The sequence below is a fragment of the Brassica oleracea genome, chromosome C9 (genome assembly GCF_000695525.1).
Source record: "Brassica oleracea var. oleracea cultivar TO1000 chromosome C9, BOL, whole genome shotgun sequence".
Lineage (NCBI taxonomy): Eukaryota > Viridiplantae > Streptophyta > Magnoliopsida > Brassicales > Brassicaceae > Brassica > Brassica oleracea.
Genome location: NC_027756.1, coordinates 39,729,796 through 39,745,823, shown reverse-complemented (window position 1 = coordinate 39,745,823; position 16,028 = coordinate 39,729,796). Strand labels below are relative to the sequence as shown.

Genomic DNA, 16,028 nt, shown 5'->3' with positions numbered 1-16,028 from the left:
CTGAAAGGACAGGATGGGACTAGCAAAGCTCCACACCTTGGCTGATCAAAACAGAGCAAGGTTCGGTTCAGAACATCAACAATCCGACAGTTCGGTTCAGGCTAAACAACTTAAATCAATTAAGTTCAAGCTCGGTTCCTCTAATACCAGATCAGATCAGTTCAGTTATATTCAGTTAACAACAGTTCAGGACAAGATCATACTGAATTCAGTTTGGTTTAAGTCCAATCAATCCATAACAGCTTAACAAACTGTTTTAAGAGATGAATTCAAACCGAAACTAAACAAGAACTGAACTGTATCATAACTTATACAACTGATCCGCCCAAGATCTAAGGTAGCCATGAACTGTTCTGATCAGATACTGACTGAGGCTAGGAGACCAAAGCTTACCAAGACAAACCAAAGGACTAGATTGCCTCAGCTGATCCTTTTCTCCAAGTAAGCTTGCGGCTGGACTGATCAAAGAGAAAGATCAAGGTCTGATCATGATCTGAACTCAACTAGGTCTAGGGTTTTATTTAAAAATCTCACCTTCTGATCTTTATCAAGGTAACAAACTGAGCTAGGATTGAAGATTAGATCACCACCAATTTTTTCTTGATTTATTTTCCTGATTTTTCTCACTGATTTTTCTGTTCTTCTTTCTCTCTTTCTCTCTGAAATTCTCTAGGTTTTTCTGTAGGTTTCAGAACGTGGGAAGCAGCTGGAGAAGAGTTAAATACAACCTGAGGTTACTTCATATGAGGGTTTAGCTCATAACCAAGCTTGGCTGAGAGCAGACAGATGGCAACCTGTTTCATCATCTACACCATACTTTCCTTTCCCTCCCATGAAGCAGTTCCAGCCAATCATAAATAATTAAAGGAGGAAGCAAGCACACAGGCAGCTTGTGATTGTCATTTGCCATTTACTGAAGAAGCTAGGTAAGCAGGCAGGTGCCAGTCAAGTGACTGAATACTGAACAAGCAGGCTGGTGGAAGACATGAGTCTGGTCCAAAATTAGTTAGGCAGTTGGTCGATAATTTTAAATATTTTTTCAACCAAATATTCTTTGTCTTTGGCTCTCGTCTTGTTCTCGGAAAATCTCGTCCAGCTTAATAAAAATTCGACCAAAATATTTAAGACTCGACCAAACTATCAACTGAAGGTCTTTCGACCACAAGACAGTCCCGTCGAGAAATTAGTGTACCGGGTTGATTTTTATTTTTATTAATCCTTGTCGAACCAACTAAAAACTGGTCGAGTGGAATTTTTTCTCGACCAAAAATTTATTGGCTCGTGAGGGTTATTACAGAAGGTGTCTGTGTAGTCCACTCCTTGTTGCTGGTGATATCCTTTGGCAATAATCCTTGCTTTGTATTTGTCTATCGTCCCATCAGCACGGGTATCGGTCTGAAACTATATTTGCTGGTACCCCATGAAGCTTTACTATTTCCTCTAAATACAGCTCTGCTAACGTCTCAACTTTTTCTGTAAGTTTCATCGGTAGGAAATGAGCAGATTTGGTAAGACGGTCGACAATCACCCAAACTGCATCATTCCCACGGCCGGGTGCTCGAGGTAAACCAGAAATAAAGTCCATCGCTACTGTATCCCATTTCCATTCAGGGATAGGTAGTCTTTGAAGTAAGCCACCTAGGACATGGTGTTCAGCTTTTATCCGCTGGCAAGTCTTACACTGAGAAACCCATATGGCAACATCTCCCTTCATCCCTGGCCAGTGGTAATATCTTCTGATATCTCGATACATCTTTGTGCTCCCGAAATGAATGCTTAAGAGAGAATGGTGTGCAGTCCTTAGAATCTCCTCTTGAAGTCCTTCTTCTTTCGGAACAGTTACTCGACCATTGAGTAACAAAGTTCCATCACTTGCAACTTGATATCCTCCGAAGTTTCCTTCATTCAACTGCTCTCGTATCTTCTTCAGGTTCACATCTCTCATTTGATATTCTCGGATACGAGCAAGTAAACCAGCTTGGCTTACTGCTTGTAGTCCTAGAGGTTCTCTTTCCTCTCCTTCTAAGGCAGCCAAACTAATCAACTTGAATTCTGCTTCCAGGTTCTAGAGTTCTTTTTCAATATCTACATCAACTTTCCTTCTGCTCAACGCATCAGCAACAACGTTGGCTTTTCCTGGATGGTATAGGATCTGCATGTCGTAATCAGCTATGAACTCCATCCATCATCTTTGCCTCAGGTTCAGATCAGGTTGAGTGAAAAGATACTTAAGGCTTTTATGGTCAGTGAACACTTGGATCTTCTCACCATACAAATACGATCGCCAAATCCGAAGGGAAAATACTACTGCAGCCATCTCTAGGTCATGTGTCGGATAATTGACTTCATGCTTTCTTCGTTGCCTCGATGCATAGGCGATTACCTTATCGTCCTGCATCAGCACACAACCTAAACCAACATGAGATGCATCTGTATACACGGTGTATGGTTGGTTTGGCTTAGGCAAGGCTAAGATAGATGCAGTCGTTAAAGTTTCTTTTAACTTTTTGAACGCTTCATCGATTTCTATACTCCATTCATAAGTAATCCCTTTACCGGTAAGACGAGTCAAAGGCTTTGATACGCTTGCAAATCCTTTAACAAACTTTCGGTAATAGCCAGCCAATTCGAGAAAACTTCGAATCTCGGTAACAGAAGTCGGATGCGGCCAGTCCTTAATAGCAGCTATCTTTTCTTGATCGACAGAAACTCCTTTTTCTGACACTCGATGTCCTAAGAAGCCAACTTCTCTTTTCCAGAAACGACATTTACTAAGCTTAGCAAAAAGCTTTTGATCTCTCAGACGCTCCAGAACTAGTCATAGATGCCTTATGAGCTCTTCTGCACTTCGGGAATATATGAGGATGTCATCAATGAAAATGATAACAAACTCGTCCAGGTAATCCCGAAATACTTCATTCATCAATCGCATAAATGCAGCCGGGGCATTGGTAAGACCAAAAGGCATTACTACGAACTCAAAGTGTCCATAGCGGGTTCTAAAGGCAGTCTTCATGATATCCGTTTCGGAAATCGGAATCTGATGATAACCCGAAGCTAAATCAATCTTCGAAAACCAGCTTGCGCCTTGTAACTGGTCTAACAGCTAATCAATTCTTGGGAGTGGGTACTTGTCCTTTATGGTTACGTTATTGATTCCACGATAATCAATACATAACTGCATGCTTCCGTCTTTCTTCTTTACAAACAGCACGGGTGCTCCCCATGGTGATGAACTAGGACGTATGAAACCCTTGTCTAACAAATCAGCTAACTGCTGCTTCAACTCAGCGAGTTCTGCTGGTGCCATTCGGTATGGTGCCTTTGCTATTGCAGCTGATCCAGGTTCTAAGGTTATACTAAAGGGGTTACTCCTAGACGGCGGAAATCCCTCTAATGCCTTAAACACGTCCTCATATTCTCTGACTACTGGTATTTCTTCCATGTTCTCCTCTTTCTCGGCTTCTACTGGTCTAGCAAACAAGGTCACTAAGTACACTTCTTCACCCTTCTCCAAAAGGTTTTCAATTCTCAAGGCTGATACTAATGACGCTCCAACACTTGGTACTATGCCGTGGTAAGCTAAAAGTTATCTCTCTCGAAAACAATCTTCCCTCGTCCACAATAAAGGTGAGCTCGGTAACTTGACAGCCAATCCATCCCTAAGATTACCTCGTACCTCTCTAATGGGAGAACTAACAGATGAGCCGGGAAAACCATATCTTGGATAATGATTGGAATTCTTAGAATACAGCCTTCAGTTTCAAGAACTTGATCTCCGGGAGTTAGAACGGGAATGGATAAATTCACCTTAGTGAATTCTCCATCAAATCTGGATGCTACTTCGGGAGCTACAAAACTATTTGTTGCTCCCGAATCGAAAAGGATATGGGCGGATATTCCACCCACAAGCAAAGTCTCTGACAATAATTGACTTTACCGTCAATTACTTACGCAACCATTTTTATAATATTTTTATATCACTAATTCACCAATCATTTAAAAAATTATGCAACACTCAATTGGATAAGAAAACAAACCTGAAATCGGACCCTGAGGTGGTCCGGATGGTCCGGGTAACTCTAAAGCGTAAGTCCTACCAGTGGTGGCTTGACGCTTAGCAGGAGATAAGGGTAAAGGTGGGTTAACTGGTCCAACGGGTCGAGCACTCGAAACAACAGGCTGAGCAAGATGAGTGCATGGACATGATGTCGCATAATGTCCTCGCTCTCCACACGTGAAACAAGTGATGTGAGATGGTACAGCCGGTTGGAACTGTCCCACGTTCGGTCAATCTCGTCTAACATGGCCCAGCTGGCCACAAGTGAAACAAGTCGGCGTTCTAGGTCTAGGACCTCCAGAACGACCTCCCCGAAAAGCTCTACCTCCTCGTCCTCGCTGCATAGCAGAATGCGGCTGAGGATGGAACGGAACAGATAGACGTCTCGGTGGTGAGGAATGGCTAGAAGAAGCTCTCTCAGCAGCAATGGCCTCCTCAACATTCACAGCACGCTCAACAAGATCAGCAAGCCTATGAAACTCTACTGCCTCAAGTCTGCTCCTGATATATGGGTTAAGTCCTCGAAGGACCTTACGGATAATCATCATCTCGTCCTCCCGACCATAGTGGACATACTTCTTGAGACGGGTGAACTCTGCCTCATACTTCCTAACAGATAATCCTCCCTGAACTAGCTCCATGAACTTAATCTCGAAACGATCACGGGCCTCCGGTGGGAAGTACTTTCGAAAGCAGATCGAAGTCTCCAAAGTTCTTCTCTACACATAACCACCAACTGATGGTGTCCTTCTCTAGATAGTAAACAGCCACGTCCTTCTTGAATTCTTCCAGACAACGGGTTGCAGCAAAGTTCTGCTCGAGATTGTGAAGCCACGCATCAGCTTCAAAGGGATCAGTGCCTCCCTTGTAATGCATCGTCCCCAAGTTCTTCATAATCATGACTATCTTTAGGAAGTCCGGATGAGAAGTGGTAGGTACTGGACCTGGCTGAGCACGCTGTGCGTCACGCTGTGCATTCAGTGCTTGATGTTGCAAATTCACCATCTCAGCCATCAGTTCTAGAAGTGCTATTATAGTTGGATCAGTTGGCGCTGGTTCAGGTTGTGCTGCCGGAATAGGTGTGGCAGGGGCTGGTGGAATATGAGCGGCAGGAGATGCAGGAGCTGCGGGATGATCTCCATGCACTGGACTATCATGTACCACATCCACCTCGATGTCCATAAAGTACGGGTCTGGAGACAAAGACATGTGCACTGCTGTCTGATCATATGACCCTTCAGACGGGTCAGTCTCAAAGCTAGAGCCCGAAGGTGTAGCCTCAAAGCTAGGAGTTGGAAGTGGTGCCGGAGTAGATGGAGGCGAAGAGTCTGAAGATGATGAAATAGGTATCGGTAGATGATCTCCACCACGTCTGGCCTGTCTCGGTGGCATCTGCAACGAAAGATCATGGTGAGTTTCTACCCAGGTCTATCAATTTCAAAAATAAGGAACAAACCAGCATATCCTAATTATCCTTTCGACACATTTTTTACACGAAAATTATTTGAAACAAGTCACATTCTAGCATCGTATAACAATTGACTGTAGGTGTGACACCCCCGATCGTATATAACCGGAAATGACACGGTCGATGTTCCCTGATGGTCGACCCGAGGTTCTCGAAATAAATCCGATCGCCTTAGACCAACAACCAAAGAACACAGACACTCCTATCGGATATTACTCTAGGCTTTTCAACCCGATAAAGCAATATTCGATAATTAGTTCGTCCCGGACAAGGACTAATATCATATGAGAACTCGTGATTTACAAACATCTTTTATACATTATTTATTTACTTTAAACATCTTACAAACTGTTATAGTTTACCCTACGGCCTATCGCCCAACAACGTTTTAAGTAAATATACATCAAAACGTACGTTGCAAGGACAACAAAATACTACCGCTGGTTGGCCGCTCCTTCCGTCCAAAAGAGTAAAGTGTCTCCCGCCTAAAGGTTACCTGCACACACAACTCAGTGAACCTAGAATCACAACACAATCAATAATAAACCAAACAATTATCAAATGCATATGCATGATCATGCAAGTACTAGTACTATACTTTAATATCGATCATCATTGTGAATTCTTATTTTAAACATCACTTCCACAACACCCAACACCCACCCGTTACCATACTCATATAATACAATATATATACTAGACCCGAGAAACCACTAAGGCTGACCGAGACTAGTGAGTTAGCATCACCATCATTGTCGAATGTCCGGTATGAACAATCCGACACTGCATCGTCATGCAGTACACGGTCTCTAGGGAGCTACCCCATCATCGTGTCTTCATGACCTTGTTCCGTTCGCAGGACCAAGTCACGGTAATGCGGGGACTTTAGGGATAGTGAATAATAATAAGACTTCACATGATTTTACTTCCATAATTATTTTAAAATTAATCCATAATTAATCATAATTAAGTCTTAATTAATCCAAGATTGATCTATAATTAATCTCATATTAATCTTTAATTAATCCAAGATTAGTACTTAATTAATCATGATTACTCCTTAATTAAACTCAGATTAATTCTCAATTAAACCAAGATCAATTCTTAATTAAACCAAGATTAATCCATAATCAAAACCAAGATTATTTCACAATTAAGATTAGTACTTGAGATCAAGTACTACGATTATGATTAACCTCACTTTAACCTTTTGATTAATCTTTAAGTATAAGTGTTTACACTAAGTAAACACCATACACTTCTTAAAGGATTCAACGACTTTACTATCTAATTGAGATACTACAATTTAAACTCAATCAGGTACTCATTCATGATCTATCTCATCTTCTGTCTAGACTCACCTAAAGAACAGTCTTGAAACTGGCTTTGACAAGACTTGAGTTCCTCTTGAACAAATTGAGATACTACAATTTAAACTCAATCATGTACTCATTCATGATCTATCTCATCTTCTGTCTAGACTCACCTAAAGGACAGTCTTGAAATTGGCTTGGACAAGACTTGAATTCCTCTTGAACAAAGCTGAAAGGACAGGATGGGACTAGCAAAGCTCCACACCTTAGCTGATCAAAACAGAGCAAGGTTTGGTTTAGAACATCAACAATCCGACAGTTCGGTTCAGGCTAAAAACCTAAAATCAATTAAGTTCAAGCTCGGTTCCTCTCATACCAGATCAGATCAGTTCAGTTATATTCAGTTAACAACAGTTCAGGACAAGATCATACTGAATTCAGTTTGGTTTAAGTCCAATCAACCCATAACAGCTTAGAAAACTGTTTTAAAAGATGAATTAAAACCGAAACTAAACAAGAACTGAACTGTATCATAACTTATACAACTGATCCGACCAAGATCTAAGGTAGCCATGAACTGTTATGATCAGATACTGACTGAGGCTAGGAGACCAAAGCTTACCAAGACGAACCAAAGGACTAGATGGCCTCCGCTGATCCTCTTCTCCAAGGTAAGCTTGCGGCTGGACTGATCAAAGAGAAAGATCAAGGTCTGATCATGATCTGAACTCAACTAGGTCTAGGGTTTTATTTAAAAATCTCACCTTCTGATCTTTCTCAAGGTAACAAACTGAGCTAGGGCTGAAGATTAGATTACCACCAATTTTTTTTCTTAATTTATTTTCCTGATTTTTCTCATTGATTTTTCTGTTCTTCTTTCTCTCTTTCTCTCTGAAATTCTCTAGGTTTTTCTGTAGGTTTCAGAACGTGGGAAGCAGCTGGAGAAGAGTTAAATACAACCTGAGGCTACTTCATATGAGGGTTTAGCTCATAACCAAGCTTGGATGAGAGCAGACAGCTGGCAACCTGTTTCATCATCTACACCATACTGTCCTTTCCCTCCCATGAAGCGGTTCCAGCCAATCATAAATAATTAAAGGAGGAATCAAGCGCACAGGCAGCTTGTGAAGAAGCTAGGTAAGCAGGCAGGTGCAAGTCAAGGGACTGAATACTGAACAAGCAGGCTGGTGGAAGACATGAGTCTGGTCCAAAATTAATTAGGCAGTTGGTCGATCATTTTAAATAATTTTTCAACCAAATATTCCTTGTCTTTGGTTCTCGTCTTGTTCTCGGAAAATCTCGTCCAGCTTAATAAAAATTCGACCAAAATATTTAAGACTCGACCAAACTATCAAGTGAAGGTCTTTCAACCACAAGACAGTCCCGTCGAGAAATTAATGTACAGGGTCGATTTTTATTTTTATTAATCCTTGTCGAACCAACTAAAAACTGGTCGAGTGGGATTTTTTCTCGACCAAAAATTTATTGGCTCGTGAGGGGTATTACAGAAGGGGTCTGTGTAGTCCACTCCTTGTTGCTGGTGATATCCTTTGGCAACAATCCTTGCTTTGTATTTGTCTATCGTCCCATAAGGATGGTATTTGATAGTGAAAACCCAGCGACACCCAACTACATTCATCCGTTTTGTCACAGCTTCTAAGTCCCAAGTATGATTATATGTTGTCGATGTGAATTCAGAACTCATCGCCTTTCTCCAGTGAGCGTGTTTCATGGCTTGTTGCCATGTAGATGGAATCCAGTGAGGATCACATTGAACTGTAGCCACGAGATTATACTTTGTCGCTGGCTTGGAGGTGTTATTCTGCGACCTTGTTGTCATAGAATGGCGCGGAGGAGCAGGCTGAGGTGGAGCTGGTTCCGCTTGTGCAACGTTGGGCTCCGGTTGTGGCATAGTTGCAGAAGAATCAGCAGATGTATGCTGAGTAGATTCACTGGTTTGTACCGTGTCAGAGGTCACTACAGCGTCATTGTTGGGTTGTAGCGACACGGGAGCAGAGGAGCTCGAGGCCGGTGACTGCGACAATGGTGAAGTTGCTGAGCCCGGGGTTGAGTGTTCGTAGCTAGCGGAGTGGAATGTATGAGTGTCGAAGTCGCAGGGACGGTGGTATAAGGTGGGAATGATGTTGGGGTTGATGAAGGTTCGGGAGAAGCTGATGGTTTGGGTCTAGTATGGTTGACATAAGGGAACTATGTTTCATTGAAGCAGACGTGTCGAGTAGTGTAGACACGACTTGTGACTGGATCCAGACATTGGTAAGCACTCTGGGTGATAGAGTATCCAATAAAAACACATGGTATTGACCTTGTTTCCAGTTTATTTTGGGCATAAGGTCGTAACAATGGATATGCAAGACAGCCAAAGGTTCTAAGCTTGGAGTAGTTTGAGTTTTGGTGAAAGAGCTTTTGAAAAGGAGATTGGTTGGAGAGGGTAGGTGTAGGAAAGCGGTTTATGAGAAATACATCAGCTGCAAAATCAAGTGGCCATAGGGTTAGTGGCATAGTAGCTGTAGATAAGAGCGAGAGGCCTGTTTCGACAATATGTCGGTGCTTACGCTCAGAGATCCCATTATGTTCTGGGTGTGAGGTGGGCTTGTAAGGTGAGTGATTCCATGGGTGGAAAGGTAAGGGCGCAGATCTAAGTATTCTCCTCCATTATCAGAGTAAAGCTGTTGGATCTTGGTTTCAAAACGGGTTTCAACAAGAGGTTTGAAGGAGAGAAAAACATCTTTTACTTGGGATTTGGCTGTGAGGGGATACAACAACGTATAATGTGTATAGTGATCAACAAAGAGGAGATAGCATTTGAAGATTTGAGAGGATGTAACTGGAGATTGTCAGACATCAGAAAATATGTATTGGAGAGGTTTAGATGAGATGATTGTACTTGTTTGAAAAAGAAGTTTATGAATTTTATTGAGAAGACAATCATTGCAAGGAGAAGTAACAGAGTTCTTAAAACATGGTAAAGAAAATCAAGAAACAATGGTCTTAAGGGTTGCGGGTGAAGGGTGGCCTAAGCGATGATGCCATTGAGAGAAGGTGGCCTTGGTGTCTGGATAGATAGCGTAGGAAACAGGTGAGGTTAACGCAGACATAGGCCACTCATACAGTTCACCCTTCGCTTGGCCTTGAAGCAACTTGACCCCCGTACTGAGATCCTTCACCTGAAAAGAAGCAGGAAAGAATTCCATAGATACCCGATTAGCATTGCAAAGACGATAGACAGATATCAAGTTCTTATGGACATTTGGAACGCAAAGAATATCTTTAAGATGCAGAGATTTTGTGGAAGTAGGGATAGAAGCAGAACCAATATGAGAGATTTGGAGACCTGATCCATCCGCAATAGCAACTTCATCACCTCCCTGATAAGGTTGATGTAAGGCGAGATTACTTAGGTCTGAGGTAAGGTGATGAGTTGCCCCACTATCAAGCAACCATGGAGATGAGTTGTACGGGTATGAAGTCGCAAGGTTGGCTTGCGGCTGGTACTGCATCTGGTCCGGGTGAGCTTGTAGCTGGCCAGTGCTCTGCAATTGCGTACATCTCCTTGCACTATGACCAAAGACTCCACAGAGCTAGCACTTGCCTTGATATCCTCTCGGAGTGGTAGTGCTCGATGGCGCATGAAATTGTTTCTGCTGCCAAGTTTGGTTGCCGCGGTTTCCCTGATAAGCTCCACGCTTGTTGCTTTGTTGACGGTTGCTTGTATTGTTGTAGTTGTTTTTTTTGTAGTTGGTGAAGTTCGCTGTAACAAGAGTGGTGACAACAGAAGATTGCTTCGATTGGAGCTTAGGTTCATGATTGATCAGCTTTTCATGAATTTCTGTAATCGAAGGAGCAGAGTCGCGGCTTTCGACTTGATCAATGAGCGTTTTGTAGTCATCTGGAAGACCTTCCAGTATCGTATCAATCTGATCTTTTGGGTCCTCTAGTTTCCCAAGAAGAGCAAGCTGATCAAATATTGCCGTAAGTCCTTGAACATATTCATTAATGGACTTAGTTTTTTTCGTAGAGGTCTTGAGCTGTTGCTTGAGTTGTTTGAAGTGCCCGCGACTTGGCTTGGCATACGTTGCGGTGAGAGTGCTCCAGATCTGAGCAGAGGTGGTCGTGGTGGAGAGAATAGGCTGGATAGTTGTTGTGATAGCGCCAAGGAGAGCGATGTATATCAGCCTGTCTTGTCTCTTCCAGAGTTGATACTCCGGATTGGGAGAAACATCAGTATCGTTTGTGATCGTTGGAGGTGGTACAACAAGCGATCCATCGATGAAACCAACAAGATCATAGCCGTCAAGAAGTGCTTCGATCTGACGACTCCACATCCAGAAATTGGAAGCAGTTAACTTCGTCACACTGGTCATGTTTATGTTAAGGATGGTTTTGGTGGTGTTTGCGACCGAGATAGTTTCACTAGACGTAGCCGACATGGTTTAGAAAACGTGAAGAAGAAGAAATTTTTTGAAAAGAGATAATTAGGTCAGATCAGAGGTTTTGATACCATATAGAAGTTATGAGGCTGAATAATATTAGTTAACGTAATGAGAGGTATTTATACAAGTATACAAGTAGGGTTACTGTATTGTAAAGTAATTACATAGAGATCCCTTAACTATATATTATTTACTTAACATTTTTAACTGGTATGTCTTATTGGTGAGAGTAAAGCCAGGAGAAAGTGCACTTGCCTTTTACACTGCTGAGAACAGTTCAGCTCCAATAACCGGAGTCTCCACATGCAATGTCACTCCCATGAAGGCGTGTGTATATATATATATATATTAGCCTCGGTGAATGACGACTATCAAGTATCAACTTTCCTTTTTCATTGATTCTCGAACTCTTACTGTTTCTTTCAGGCAGGAAACATTTCAACAAGATACATTGTTTTTTCTTTGGGGAGCAGCGACGTGAGCAAATCAACATGCCTTTTGTTATTGACTAAGACTATGTTTGATATTCCTTAAGAAAAATCAAGAGCCCACTAAGACCTTATTGTTTTCTTTGTTTGGCAGGTGTTCTTCTACGTTGATCTTGAGTTTGAGACAGATCCAAGAATGGACGGAATCAACAACCTGATATTGTCTTACACTTTCTTCATAGTGTCCGAGAAAAATACTAACAGCTCTGTTCCAGTTCAAGAAACCAATTGAAAAGTGTCTATTTTTCAAGAGAAACTAATGTTATGATATACCCTACGCAAGAAGAAGAGTATCCCTTGGTATTAATAAAAGGAAAACCATGCGTCTGTGGTCAGGTGGTCAAGGCGTTCCGTGGATCCCCAAGTGACTGGAGTTCGAATCCGCACCACACCAGATTTCCACAGCGCGTGGCCACTGGTGAAGAACCCTAAGGAACGAACACTCAACCGGATTGATAAGGAATGAATATGAACTCCAAAGGAGAATTGGATGGGATGAATGGTGACACAAAAGGCTGCGGAAAGACCTCTTGATACTACCAGACTTCGATCGTTGTCGGATGTGACGCACCGGTCCAACAAAAGAAGGATCGAAATTTGGAGATAACCTCACCAAGAAACTAAGAGGTGTTCTAAACAAAGAACAAAGAGATAAACTCATAAAAAGGGGAAAACAATCTTTATTATTTCGTGGCTCTTAGACCTTATTTATAGGATTACAAGTTGTAGAAATTCAAAGAAGAATGTGCTAAAAACAAGACATAGAAACTAGAAATGAAGACTTTGACTAAAGACTGAAATTAATGATTTTTGTTGAAATCTTTTTCCCATGCACGACCAAGACTTCCTTGCTGACTCCCTCTTGGTATTCTTGATGAGAATGGACTTGAAATGGACTGAGGAAAGGGCTGGTCGAATTTGGAAAGAAACAATCCCATAATGAACTTTTTATGAACTTTTCTTTGGGCTGAAAAGGCCCATTTCGCCCATCAGCTGAACCAGCTCCATCTTCAGTGTTACTTAGCTCATTCAGCTCCAACATAGTGTGACTTAGTTCACTCAGCTCATCCAGCTCCAGAGTAGTGTCACTTAGCTCACTCAGCTCATCTAGCTCGCCCAAGTAAATGTCACTTCGTCCAGCTCGTCCAATGTGGATTCTACTTCGACCATATGTCTTAAAATGTGAAGTTGGACGGGAAAGGCAAGCTCCAGTACGGTTAGATAGGTCATTCGGCCATGGTTTCAGCCAAAGCTCCTTTCCGGACGCATGCGGGACGGTCCAGTACACTGCACGGTCAGTCTGTCCGGTACGGTGAAAACATGAACCTCGGTTGAAATGTTCAGAACGTCCTGAACTTCATTCTGAGCTGGTTCCATGTACTGATCCGTGGACTGCGGCACATCATTCCCTCCCTCTTCAAAAGGATTTGTCCTCAAATCCATTGTACCTGTATCAAAAGGGAATAAATCAGATACAAAGGATTTAAAATTCATGGAAAATTCAGTGAATGAAAAGTTTGGACAGAAACTTCCTTGGAGGTTTGAAGTCGTTTTCATCAAGTAATTCCAAGTCCTTTAGCATCCATCGTTGCTTTCTCTCCTTTGGAAATGATCATGCTTATCCTATTCATTCAAAACAACTAGAGAAACCACATCAAATCTGATAAAGAAATAATCAAAGGGTTTCTCTATCCTTAAGACAACAAAAACAGGATCCAAACTCTTAGGATAATCACCAAGCACGTGGGTAAGCATCAAGCAAGTAAACTGATCACAAAAAATTGGTTTATCAATTTTTAAATTAGGCCAAGCTGTAAAACGGTTAGGGAAAGAAAGAGACAATGCCAAATCTGAAATATTCTTATCATGAACAAAATCAAATTGATTCTTTGGCCTAAGTAATTTTGGTTCATGCATTTTTCTACACCAAATCTTTTTCAACCAAGTAAAGATGTGTTTTCTTTTGGAAATTCTCGGATTCAAAACGTTTTCATGATGAGCAGAGACAATCAACCCATGATCCTTACAGTGATTTTGGTTTGGACAGGAGGTTGACTGAGGAAACACCTTTGGTTCATGGAGGATCGGTTTTGGCTCAGGCCGCTTCTTTCTTGGGCCTGAATCTCCTTTAGAAGTCTGGTACTCGCAGATAGACGGGCTGGAGAACCTCCGGTTTGGAAAATTCATAGCTCCTTCCTCCGTGAAGCATTTCAAGTGATTCCAATCCTCAGTGAATCCTTGGTGAGTTTCCTTTCCAGGGAAATTGGATTCATGACAAAATACCTTCTGAATGTTGAGATATCCGTTTTGGACTGAACCCCTTTCGCTGGCATCTCCAAGGCAGCCGGTTTGGACAACAAAGCTTCTCCAAATCTCAGGCTGTTGGGCACGGTCAATGCTTTTATTTCTCAGAGGCTGAACCTGTCTTTCCTGGATACTCAAAACAAACACTAAAAGACCAGGATCAAATGTGCAAGACAAATACTTGTTCAAATCAAAAATCAAGATATCTTTTCCAAGAACAAGTAGCACACATTTCAGCTTGTCAAGATGCACATCAAAGTAGACATTACAGACCAGAATCTATCAAGATATGCAATAATATTATTCATTTTCAAGACGTGCATATCCTTTTTAACATCTAAACACAAAAGAGTAAGTTCACATTGAGAAACAACTATCAAAGACTCAAGATGTTTTTCAAAGAAAGTGTTGTAAACCACAATATCATCAAGGCTCAAAACTACACAATTATCACGAAATGATCTCAGAAGATGCCAAGTTTTATCAGTTTCAGAATACACAAGATCAGGCTGCAAAACAGAATAACCAAAATCAAGATCACAAAAATCATTTTCAGTTCTAAGTGATTTATTTTCCCGCAACTGTTTAATGAAGAAACCGTCAAAGGCAAGAGACGATGCAAACAAATCATCAGTGATCAGTGCATGTTAAGAAGAACTCAGATCAAAACCATTTCCTTTGAAAACAAACGAATCAAAAGATTGTTAGCACAAAAATCAGTTTGTTGCAAATCAAGATCAAATGACTTTTCAAGAGGATGAAAACCTTTGTTATGGTCCAAGAACTGATCAAAGCTCAAATATAATTCTAGAATTGATGACATTGACATTTTGAAAACGTTCATCACGTTTAAACACTTTAAAAGAATTAATCATGTTTTCAAAAACAGATTTTGAAACACAAAAATCTTTCATCTTGTCAAGACCAAAACGAATCACATCATGAGAACTGATCCTCACAAACATATTAGGCTGAGAATTAATCAAATTGGATTTCTCACACTGCTCTTGAAGATCAGGAGTCAAAGGGGCATGAGTTGTGCCGGGATCAAAACATAGATGGCTCTCCATAACGATGGAGGTGATGCTTGCTTCTTCATCAAAGACTGGGCCAGGTTCGTCCTCCTCATCAAAGATAGGACCAAGATCCTCATCCAAGGGGTTTCTAGTGTCAAGACGTGGTCCTTGATGTGGATAGTCCAGTGGCTCTTCCTCAAAAACCTGTTGAGACAAAACAAGACTACTCGGATGCTCCGGTTGCAAAATAGTTAGTTCTACAATTGTCTGTTCATTATCATTCATAAACTCAGATTCAAGAGAAGGAAGATCACAATTTTTCTCACAAGAAAACAAGCTTTCAATTGGCTCGTCATCAGATTCATCAAAGATGGATAAAGAATCTGAAAAATCTTTAAACTCTTCAACATGGGTTTCAGATTTACCTTTAGGTTTTTCACTGATGAACAATGATGGCTCAGCTACAGGTGCACGTGTGGATGTGCTCTTCTTATGGCTTTTGCTGATGTCTTTGAGGGCTTTAGAGGTTTGTTTGTTTAAAAGCAGTAAATGATGAATCGAACAAGGCAATTGCTCGGCTGTTTATGTTGATGTTGTTTTAAGGATGGGAAAACAACTAGACTTAGGCAAATTTTCAGGTATGAATGCATGCAACTTAGTTTAGACTAAAGGGTTTGACAGTTTTTGAACTCAAACAATGGTAAAACCCAGATAGGTTTTCTTTACTAGATCTCGGATCTCAACTGTCGTCTTTTGATCTCGAGAAAGCGTCGATCGATGCGACGTGATGCACATCGTTTGATACACCTTTCAAACAATCGATCGACACAACGATAGTCGCGTCGATCGACGGTTCTTCTAGCAAGCCTTGCGAGAGGGTTTGAAGCTGTTCTCTAACTTTCTAGACCAACTCTCGTTGTTATCTAGT

The 16,028-nt window shown here is 41.4% G+C and overlaps 1 protein-coding gene across 1 annotated transcript; it reads left to right on the top strand.

Moving 5' to 3' along the window:
- The first annotated feature begins 11,400 nt into the window (after nt 1-11,400).
- LOC106314990 (cytochrome c oxidase assembly protein COX11, mitochondrial-like) lies at nt 11,401-12,012 on the top strand. Its single transcript, XM_013752779.1, has 4 exons — nt 11,401-11,407; nt 11,523-11,623; nt 11,719-11,769; nt 11,875-12,012. The coding sequence occupies exons 1-4, from the start codon at nt 11,401-11,403 to the stop codon at nt 12,010-12,012; spliced, it is 297 nt and encodes a 98-aa protein (XP_013608233.1).
- Nucleotides 12,013-16,028: the final 4,016 nt, after the last annotated feature.